Here is a 12061-nt window from a genome sequence, read left to right on the forward strand (position 1 = left end):
CTCAAACACATTTCCACAATCAAAAAATGAATATTTCAATACATCTGAGTTATCAAAATTAAACTACGATGCTACTATTTTTTTTTTCATCCACAAGGCCAGTATTTCCTGAATTTTCCCAGATACCAGTATGATATTGATAAATTCCAGTTCACAATGTCAAATATATCCAAGGAAAATTAGGACTGAAATGTGGATCATATTTTAGTACTTTAAGCAAAAACAAAACAAGAAAAAAAAGACCTTAAAGACTAACTGCTATATTTTAATTTGAGCTTTTATGGACATGAAAACTCACATTAAAATATAGCAGTTAGTTTTGAAGGTGACAATATGTTTTTGTCTCTTTTTTCTTTTCTTTTTGCCTGATTTGCTAGCACAAACTAATATGGCTCCCTCTTCTAAAACGACCACTATGTTTTGTTATGTTTATTATTATCAGTTTAATAACCTGTTTTGCCTCAGCCTTTTTCAGGATAAGTGGGTGGGCTGTAAACACTATAAAAACATAAACTTGAGATATTCTATTAAGAGAAGGCAATAACTGTTTTTTCATGTATTTGGTCCCCAAAAATAATACACAGTTACTCTTAAAATATAAAGTTGAAATATACTGTCCAGACCTGACTGAACGTCATTGATTTTAACCTTGGACAAGACTACAGATGTATGCTATTAACTCTGTAAAATAAGAATGAGATGGATCTGTTCTACATGTGGAATTGGCAAATTCATGTTAATAAAGGGACCCAATCCATCGGTATACAAGAAATAAACTTGTGGATTAAACCTCTCCATTAAGGTGGGTGAGAAATATGTTCTAATTGTTGGATTGTTCAATGTTGATTACTAATTGCCTCCAAGGAATGGATGCTGGTATTAAAACGACAGAAAACAAGTGAAGATGTTTTTATTCACTCCATTCGAATTATTAATACCATGTGTTATATTTTATTTTTCTATGCTGTGCATTAGAAATTAATCTTTAGATTAGTTTGTGACATCTCCACCACTATTTCTATGTTGCTTTTCAACAAGTCATAAAGCTAATGACTCAGGCACATATCTTCCAACAGGTATACTAGTGGACTTACCATACTTGATTTGTGCAATATCACCAACTACTATCTCTGCTACTGGGATCTGAATTACTTGTCCACCTCGAACTACAGTAAATTTCTGTTCTTGCTCAATACGGCTCTGAAGTCCACGGAACTGCTTCTCTTTGCTCCAGTCATTAAAGGCAGTGACCAGTACCACACAAATGACAGAGAGCAGAATGGCAGCACCTTCGATCCAGCCAGCTTCTGCTTCACCTTCATCTTCCGCTCCCCCTTTTGATGTAGCACAGGCTTAAGAGACAATAAACAGAACAGAAAATAGGTCAGTGAACAAGTATATGTGGAGCTTAAAATTTTAAAATATAACAATATTAATAATATATCACATGTAACCCAGATACAATTGGATAAGGATAAATCCAACTTCAAAAAACAATCACACTGGCTTTGAAAACATGCATTGTACTGTGATCTATATTCCTGGTTTGTTTAGTATGGCACTGAACTGTGAAATTTAGACACAGGCTACTGTAAAAAAAAAAAAGAGAGAGAGAGAGAGAACCCATTGAAATGTAACTCTAAATGACATGTACGTTTCTGGGATCAAAAGATGACCAACGAGGTAGTAAAACAAATGCATGAAATTGACGTCAGTCATAAAATAAACAAAATGCAGAAGGCTTTAGCCATGTAACAGGAAATGAAAAGTGCAGATATACCTGGGTATTCAAATAAAACTGATGGGAAAATAAGTAAAGGAAGGAAAATATCCTGGTAAAGAATCTTGGAAAACTTTCTGGAGCAGCATAACATCATTATTCAGAGCTGCCAAACTCAAAGTAAGAACAGCCGTGATGTGCCTCCAGGTACAAGAAGAATAAAAAGAAATCCAACTTTTCTCCAGCAATAGCTCTGAGACTGGCTTCATTTCCTCCTTGTACAGCCTTCTCTGATGCACAAAATGTGGTCCAGAGCTTTTTCAACAGACAAATAGGGGAGCACAGAAACACACAACCTAAGGAGGTCAGGACACAACTCCTCTAGAACAGATTAGGTGCACGGACCAAGCAAAATTGCCCACCCTTATTTCTGACATTTTGACAGGCACCTCCCTTAGTTCCTTCCCCCAACCCCAATATTCTACTTACAAATCCATCCCTGAGAACAACTAAGATGGTGAACCAGTTTGAAGGAGGGGATCTTTTTTCAGCACTACAGTCACACCAATGAAATGCACAGTCTCTGAGGGTGCCTGGGGTTCCTTCACTGCACATCCTTCTAATACCTTTAAAAATGTTTTACTGGGCTGATGAGTGGAAATGATTTGACCCGTAAATACTCCCACTGGATACCAGTGGAATAGGCTAGGTCTACCATACAGGAAACATATTATGCAGTCATGTCTTGATCCTCTGAGATCCCTTACAGCAGAAGGAGCTTTCAGCTGGGTGGGTGTTGAACTTTTTCTGACTGGTGTGCTGTGTTTTCAAGCAACTCCAGAGCTAATGAAGTGGTTGGGCCAAAGCTGAAAGGACACTCAGGTGCAGATCTGCTTGGAATTGAAAGGAAAGTCCGATGCTGGAAAGAAAAATACTGCATAGGAACCTGGAATGTCAAACAGGAGGTGGCAAGAATAAACGGTGACATCTTGGGCGTCAGTGAACTAAAGAAGAATCCCGTAGGAGAAATGAAGTAGCCCTCACAATCAACAAAAGAGTGGGAAAAGCTGTACTGGGATACAATCTCAAAAATGATAGAATGATTTCAATACGAATCCAAGGCAGACCTTTCAACTTCACAGTAATCCACGTTTATGCACCAACCACCGATGCTGAAGAGGCTGAAATTGACCATTTTTATGAAGACTTATAACACCTTCTAGAACTGACACCAAAGAAAGATGTTCTTCCCATTATAGGGGATTGGAATGCTAAAGTAGGGAGTCAAGAGATAAAAGGAACAACAGGAAAGTTTGACCTTGGAGTTCAAAACGAAGCAGGGCAAAGGCTAATAGAGTTTTGTCAAGAGAACAAGCTGGTCATCACAAACACTCTTCTCCAACAACACAAGAGGCGACTCTACACATAGACACCACCAGATGGGCAATACCAAAATCAGATTGATTATATTCTCTGCAGCCAAAGATGGAGAAGCTCTATACAGTCAGCAAAAACAAGACCTGGAGCTGATTGTGGCTCTGATCATTAGCTTCTTATAGCAGAATTCAAGCTTAAACTGAAGAAAGTAGGAAAAACCACTGGGCCACTCAGGTATAACCTAAACCAAATCCCTTATGAATACACAGTGGAAGTGAAGAACAGATTTCAGGAACTAGATTTGGTGGCCAGAGTGCCTGAAGAACTATGGATGGAGGCTCATAACACTGTACAGGAGGCAGCAACAAAAACCATCCCAAAGAAAAGGAAACGCAGGAAAGCAAAGTGACTATCCAATAAGGCCTTACAAATAACAGAGAAGAAAGGGAAACAAAATGCAAGGGAGATATGGAAAGTTACAGAAATTTACAGGCACAGTAAGATCCAAGGAAAAATATATTACACCTCTCCTAAAAGATATGGTAGGTCAATCGGATTTGGACCACTGTAATCAATTGTTAACTGATCAAAATCAGACTACTACCGAACTGGTAGCAAAATTTTGGGTGCCATGCCATAGTAGCCAGAATAGACAGCCAAACCCTTAGACCTTGGTCTTATATTGCTATATTTGTCTTTTTTAGATATTTTGTTTTTTGTTTGTCCAGTTTGGCTTTTTGCAGTATATGACAGTTCTTCATTTTTTGTATTCAATTTTGTCTTATGTATGGCTTGATGCTGTAACAATAAAGTATGTATGTATGTAATATGCCAGCAAGTATGGAAAACTCAGCAGTGGCCAAAAGGTTGGAATAGATCAGTCTACATCACAATCGCAAAGAAAGGCAGTGCCAAAGAATGCTCCAACTACTGTACAATTACACACATTTCATATGCTAGCAAGGTTATGCTCAAAATCCTCCAAGGTAGGCTTCAGCAGTATGTGGACCGAGAACCCCCAGAATTACAAGGTGGATTTCAAAGGGTCAAAGGAACTAGAGAACAAATTGCTAACATGCGCTGGATTATGGAGAAAGCTAGAGAATTCCAGAAAAACATCTACTTCTACTTCATTGACTATGCAAAAGCCTTGGACTGTGTCGACCACAGCAAACGATGGCATGTTGATAAAGAAATGGGAGTGCCTGTCCACCTTATCTGTCTCCTGAAAAATCTATACGTGGGACAGGAAGCAACAGTTAGAACTGGATATGGAACAACTGATTGGTTCAAAATTGGGAAAGGTGTACGACAAGGCTGTATATTATTTCCTTGCTTATTTAACTTATATGCAGAATACATCATGCGAAAGGCTGGACTGGATGAATCCCAAACGGGAATTAAGATTGCTGGAAGAAATATCAACAAACTCAGATATGCAAATGATACCGCTCTGATAGCACAAAGTGAGGAGGAATTAAGGAACGTCGTAATGAGGGTGAAAGAGGAGAGCTACCAACATGAATTTGACCCAACTCCAGGAGGCAGTGGAAGACAGGAGGGCCTGGCGTGCTCTGATCCATGGGCTCACAAAGAGTCAGACACAACTTAATGACTAAATAACAACAAGTACTACAAGAGGACTCAATATCTTTAAATTTTCATCCTTAATAATATTATTTTGAAATTATTTAATGGTATTTGCACAGAGATTCCAAAGGAGAAGATGACACAGATTTTTTACAGGGCCTTTAGCATTTCCTTTTTTCCAGAATACTACTTTTCATCTGAGTAATATTCCTGTTTGTCTTTTGACATCCTTCTTTTGTCCTTGAAGCACTGGGTGTGATGAAGTTTTATTGGCATAATTCAATTTGTGTGTACACTAATACTGATATTCAACAGATACTGCCTATATTATAACACGGTTTTAATACGGATTAATCTAATTGTTCCACAACAGATGATAAATTCTCATTTCAGAGGAGTTGCAGCAAGAATTAATTTTATTTCTACTATTTGAGACAGCAAACATTTGTCTCACAATAAATGTGCTTGCTTACAAGATAAACCAAGGGCGCTTCATTCACCGTATGTGCATACATGTGTGTGTGTGTTCATGCATGTAAGCAAGCAGACAGACATATATAAATATCTACTGAGAATAAATGTGTTTTATCTCAAGGCAGGTACAATAAGAAACAGAATCCTAGCTCTATGTGGGTATTCCAATAAATGAGACGACTGCCATACCTTGGGGGAAAAGGGGCTACACTTTTCTTTGTTGCTTAGTTTTAATCTTATCTCTGTGTTTCTAAATAATTGCTGGCAGAGCCATCTCCTACACCTTACTGCTCAGTAATGCAACTATGAAAAAAGAAATAACTAAGCCCCTGGCATTTGAATTCACAAAACCTAAAAGGGAGGCCAAAAAAAAGAGAAGTCACTTAACAGAAGTCTGAAACACTCTGAAAGCATCAAGTGCCAGCCTCCTATTATTCCACTTTAACAAAAGAATCCACAGCCCTTCTAGAATGTGCATGGAAGTTGAAGTACATTACTTTGGTACTATATGGTACTTCAAATACACTAAAGAGCTCTATCTCATTTCCGCAGCTGCTGCTATGCCTTAGCAGTAGCAACAGAATCAAAGGTAGAAGCACAGGGAGAGTAAGGCATCCTTTTTTGTCAATGTTCTGCTTGAGTGCAGGCGTAAAACTGAATGGCAATCCAGATTGCAACCACTTAGTCCTAACGAAAGCAAAGGCCTTTAGACCATTGGGTTTTGAAGCATCACACTTTCCATGCACATAGTCACTGCACAAAAGCTCTCATTACTGGACTTGCACCACAGGAACAGGTACATCAAAGAAGCTCCGGAGCCAGCACCATCCTAATTTGTACAGGGGTATATTAGAAGTCTAATTCAATTATGTCTGGAGAACAGCATTACCATAAGGGACACACTGCAACTCTTGCTTTGAGGTTTCAGCAGGAGAAGTTCCTAAACTGAAAGCATTCTACTCTTGCCAATCAGAAGTAGGCTCCACTTGAGTTCAATGGAGTTGACCCCCATGTAGGCACATACATGATTCGAAGTGAATGCAACAGTGACTTCCATTTTAGTGCAGAAAGCAGAGGGGTCATAGCTCAGTATTAAATATGTTATTTTAGGCAAACGTTTCCAGAATTCCAAAGTAAACAAACAAACAAACAAAACTGAAGGATAGCAGGAATATGTATTCTCGAAGACTTTCATGGCCAGGATCCGATGGTTGTTGTAGGTTTCCTACAACATTCCTACAACAACCACAGCAGGAATATTTTGGCCCCACAAATAGCCACATGATCATTACCACAGTAGAAACAAAGTACAGTGGTGCCTCGCTAGACAGTTACCCCGCATGACAGTTTTTTCGCTAAACATTGGCTTTTTGCGATACCTATAGCGATTCACAAAACAGTGATTCCTATGGGGGAATTTTGCTGGACAATGTTTGGTCCCTGCTTCGCAAACTGATTTTCGCTAGACGACGATTTTGACAGCTCCCTCCGTGCTCGCAAACAGGTGTTTTCGGGACCTAAGCTTCGCAAGACAGCGATTTAAACAGCTGATCGGCGGTTCGCAAAGCGGCTTTCCTATGGCCGATCTTCGCTAGACAACAACGATACTTCCCCATTGGAATGCATTAAACAGGTTTCAATACATTCCAATGGGGAAATGCTTTTCACTAGACGATGATTTTGCTAAACAGCGATTTCAATGGAATGGATTATCATCATCTAGTGAGGCACCACTGTAACAGGGGAGTGTCTCTCAGCCATCAGATGTGAAATTAAGAGCAACTCAAGCTTTGTAGCAGCCTGAAGCACAAAAATGTTCAAAACAACCATAATGTCAGAGTATTGATCTAAATACTAGAGAATATTGTCCCTTTAAGAAAAGTCATGAAAATGATGGACATGTGCAGTGGAACTCTGCTGAGTCACTGTGCATCTGATGCAATCCTGGTAGTAAGATTGTGTATAAAAGTAAGCAAATCAGTACCATGCTCCTGTGGGTGGAGCTTGAGGTTCTGAATTTAATGCTGTCCGTTAATGCTGTATATAAACGACTGTAAATATTATCCTGAAACTACAAGATAAAAGCCTTCACTGGAGAGAGACAACGATTTGTCTGTGAGTTATATTTTTGGGATCTCTCAGAGCAAAACTTTTCATTGTATCTTATTTTTCAATGCTGTCCGGAGAAGACGAAGTGTACATTTTCTTTCTGGGACTCTGCTAACTACTTAAAAGTGATTTATTTGAAACACATCCTGACACATAATACCTTATGCAGATGTACTTACTAATATTTATATCAGTTTATTCTTATGTGGACCACAGCAAACTATGGCAAGTCCTTAAAGAAATGAGAGTGCCTGACCACCTTATCTATCTCCTGAGAAATCTATACGTGGGGCAGGAAGCAACAGTTAGAACTGGTCATGGAACAACTGATTGGTTCAAAATTGGGAAAGGAGTACGACAAGGCTGTATATTGTCTCCCTGCTTATTTAACTTATATGCAGAATACATCATGCGGATGGCTGGACTGGATGAATCCCAAAATGGAATTAAGATTGCTGGAAGAAATATCAACAACCTCAGATATGCAGATGATACCACGCTGATGGCAGAAAGTGAGGAGCAATTAAAGAACCTCTTAATGAGGGTGAAAGAGGAGAGCGCAAAAGTGGTTTGAAGTTCAACATAAAAAAACTAAGATTATGGCCACTGGTCCTATCACCTCCTGGCAAATAGAAATACTTCGAGTGGTTGTTCAACTAGATAGGCGGCGTATAAATGCAATCAATCAATCAATCAATCAATCAATCAATCAATCAATCAATCAATCAATCAAATAAAGATATGGAGGCAGTGAAAGATTTTACTTTCTTGGGCTGCAGATGGTGACAGCAGTCACAAAATTAAAAGACGGCTGCTTCTCAAGAGGAAAGCGATGACAAACCTAGACAAGCAGAGACATCACCTTGCTGACAAAGGTCCATGTAGTCAAAGCTATGGTTTTTCCTGCAGCGATGTATGGAAGTGAGAGCTGGATTGTAAAGAAGGCTGACTGCCGAACAATGGATTCTTTTGAATTGTGGTGCTGGAGGAGACTCTTGAGAGTCCCCTGGACTGCAAGAAGATCAACCCTATCCATTCTGAAAGAAATCAACCCTGAGTGCTCACTGGAAAGACAGATCGAGAAGCTGAGGCTCCAATACTTTAGCCATCTTATGAGAAGAGAAGACTCCCTGGAAAAGATGCTGATGTTGGTAAAGTGTGAAGGCAAGAGGAGAAACGGAAGACAGAGGACGAGATGGTTGGACAGTGTCACCGAAGCGACCAACATGAATTTAACCAAACACCAGGAGGCAGTGGAAGACAGGAGGGCCTGATGTGCTCTGGTCCATGGGGTCACAAAGATTCGGACATGACTTAACGACTAAACAGCAACAAATTGTTATGTGTTTTCAAGTCAGGACCACCTTACAGAGACCCTAACAGGGTTTTTAAGATAAGTGAGCTATTTAAGGAGTGGTTTTACCAGTTACACTCCTCCAGTGAGTTTCCAAGGCTGAGTGGAGATCCAAACCGAGGCCTCCTGAGTTCTCCGCCATCACTCTATCAACTACACCACACTGGGTATCACTTATATCAGTAGAAACATTTATATTTACAAACCAGAAAGTAATGATCATTTCAATGAATACAGATCAGCACTGGAAGAAAAAAAAAAACTCAACCCAATTCTAGAAATATTGTGCTTCACTCTAGTCCATGTCTTCATGATCTCCACTATATTAACAGGCTGCCTTTAAAGAATGGCCTTGAAAAACCATGATAGAAAGAGGTGACAGGAAAAAAATGTGTAGGGCAGTTGTGAATGTGAAAGATTTCACAAAATTAACAAACAAAACCATGGATACAATTGTGCATACAGATGATGGATGGGAACATAAAAACAACAGGGTATACATAGAATGAAAGGAGGTGTTGTCTTGTCCTTCACCTCAGGCAACAAAATGGCTTGAGCTAGTCCTGGCTGGACCACGCTGTCACCTTTATCTTTCAATACACACCTGCCTCTCCTGTCTGCCAATTTGCCCTCTTTGGGGTACTTCAGACAGATTATGTGCGTAGAGCATCATGGGCATCTCATGGCCTGAGCAGGTGGGATGGTATTCACTCCCCCCTGTTGGTTCATCAGTGCCCAGAAATAGCATCATCCAGCACTGATCACTTTTTCTTTTCCCATAGTAGCCAATAGACAATTCAATGTGCAAAGCTCTAAAAGCCTTTGCTTTCACTAGCATTAAGTGAATGCAATCTGGATTGTCATTCAAGAAAGAAGCCGTATGGCATTCAACAGGACTTATTCCCAGCTAAGGGATGCAGGAGACTGATATGTATGTATGTATGTATGTATGTATGTATGTATGTATGTATGTATGTATGTATGTATGTATGTATGTATGTATGTATGTATGTATGTATGTATGTATGTACGTACGTACGTACGTGTTTGTTTGTTTGTTTGTTTGTTTGTTTGTTTGTTTTTATACCACCTTTTGCCTTAACAGTACCCAATGTGACTGATAAAGGATCAAACAAATACCATACCAAAAAAAATAAGCAAAATCAAAACACATTCAAAGCAGGAAGGTACAACAGTCAATTTAAAAACTCTACTCAGGGAGCCAGCCCGTGAAGGAAAGCTTGAAAGCTTGCCTGAAGAGAAAGGTCTTCACCTGCTTGTACAAGGGGGACAGCAAAGATGGGGCCAGCCTGGCCTCCTGTGGGAGGGAGTTCCAAAGCCTGGAAGTAGCAATATAGAAGACCCTCTCTTAGGTACCCACCAAACATACCTGTGAAAATGGTGGGATAGGGAGAAAGGCCTTTCTTGATTATCTTAACACTTGAGCAAGTTCATAAAGGAACATGAGGTCCTTGAGATAGTTTGGGCCCGAGCCATTTATATCACAGAAAGACTGTCAAGGATTGCATCTCCCTCTATGAGCCTGCCCCAGCATTGAGATAATCAGAAGAGGCCTTTCTCTTGGTTCCACCACCTTCAAAGACCTGCCTGATGAGGAAACAGAGAGGGCCTTTTTTTGTCACTGCTCCAAGACACTGGAGTTGCCTCCGAGGGGAAGCCAGGTGGGCCCCCTTGTGCTGCCCATCTGCAAGCCGCCAAAGGTTTTTGTCTTCAGACAGGCTTTTCCTTAGTGACTGGCTGTCTGACATGGGGCTTTGAATAGACTGTTGTGCTCTGTTACTTTTAAATCTGTTTTATTTAGTATTGATTTAAATTACTGTTTTTTAATATAATACTTGTTTAATTAAATCATTTTATAGTATCTGTATACTTACTGTTTTTAGCCTTTAAATGTTTATTTTTAATTATGTAAGCTGCCTTGGGTTGAAGGGAGGGAGGGAGGGAGGGAGGGAGGAAGGAAGGAAGGAAGGAAGAGCTGGACTTCTATAAGGCACATGTTTTTGACTAGGCATAATGCTACTACAGGAAAGACTCTTACTTAGCGCACTATATATATTCTCTTAATTTTTCTCTTATTTGGGCTATTAATACATCCTTTCAGCATAATGAATTTCCTAACCCTCTGTATCCCAAAAGCTGAATGGGGGGAAATGGAGTTGAATTTTTGGGGGGAATTGTCAATGCAAATCCATCTAAGTTGTCAAGGAAATGTTAAGTATTGTCAATGTAATGTATTTTTGTCACTATAAACCTGACAGAAATCTTCTGCTGAAATGTAACTTGAAATATCCTCTCAAAATGTGTGGGAACAAACACTTTGTAATATATTTCAGTGGAGCAATTATTAGCAAAGGTGGTGGGAAAGGCATGTAAAGTCCTCCTGCTGAATGTTGATTTTTCACATTTCCCAGTACATGAACTATCAACCACAAAGTGTCAAAGTTTCCCATGGGAAATGGAACATTATGACCTACCAAAAGGTCAAAAATGAACAAGTTTGAGCACTCAACCAAAATATTTTGATAATATATATTCAAAGTTTCCCCACATTCATACAAAAGGGTTTAAAAATAAGGGACCTGTCTATCTGAAAGTATAGGGATCTGCAGAATATCACAGACTGCTGGTCTACAGCTGTTCTTTTGCTTAAACCAAATTAAATCTGAATAATTCTTCTTTTAGGAATCAAAAGTTGCAACAACTTTAAAGTCAGTAGTAACTTCTAACTATTAGTGGGACTGGGTCATTAGTGTGCAAAAATAAATCTTGCCATCTATATAAAATGACTAATAAATCTTATAGTTCTGTACTGTGTGAGTCGATTTATTGCATACATGGGAAAGGGGAAAGAGAAGGAAGACTCTAAGCTTAAAAATATAGCTAGTATTAATATGAAATAATGTCTGATCTATGTTTATTAACTTATTCACCAATGAGTTCATATCACTTCACACAGTGTGTCTCATGAAGATCTATTTCGTGTGAGACAAATCAATGTGGAATTCTCCGTGTTCTAAAATCTCAAACCCACATAGACTGGGCTAGGCCCAACATAATGCAGGCAGTTTCATATCACAAGTAATGGTGGCTAGTGTTTCTGGGAGTTTCAGTCCACTAAAATTTGGAGGGACACATATTCCCTGTTCCTGCAACACATCAACTGATAGATCTGCAATCAGCTGCAATAACCATGTACATTAAAAATTGCAGAATAAATCTTTTTGAGGTGACATTTAGGATACATTAATAGGCATTAGACCTCATTACTTTTCAATACGCATGGGATTGGAACATATGATAAAGATAGTCAAGCTATGTCTGCTAAATAATTTTCCTACATCAGACTTCTAGGGATAAGACAGAAAATAAGAGTACATGAATTAAAAGCAGAAAAGCATTCCCTAGAACACATAAGT

The 12061-nt window shown here is 39.2% G+C and overlaps 1 protein-coding gene across 40 annotated transcripts in view; it reads right to left on the reverse strand.

The window, feature by feature from the left end:
• ATP2B2 (ATPase plasma membrane Ca2+ transporting 2) overlaps positions 1-12061 on the reverse strand; it is a 522267-nt gene that overhangs the window by 101249 nt on the left and 408957 nt on the right. For all 40 annotated transcript variants that reach the window (XR_013541723.1, XR_013541722.1, XR_002301733.3 and 37 more), the window contains one exon: positions 1095-1352. Coding sequence is in view for 36 of the 40 variants with exons in the window: in XM_078385427.1 (XP_078241553.1) it covers positions 1095-1352 (258 nt within the window). In the remaining 4 variants the exon portion in view is untranslated. The remainder of the gene's footprint in view (positions 1-1094; positions 1353-12061) is intronic.

Source organism: Pogona vitticeps, chromosome 2 (assembly GCF_051106095.1).
Source record: "Pogona vitticeps strain Pit_001003342236 chromosome 2, PviZW2.1, whole genome shotgun sequence".
NCBI classification, from domain to species: domain Eukaryota; kingdom Metazoa; phylum Chordata; class Lepidosauria; order Squamata; family Agamidae; genus Pogona; species Pogona vitticeps.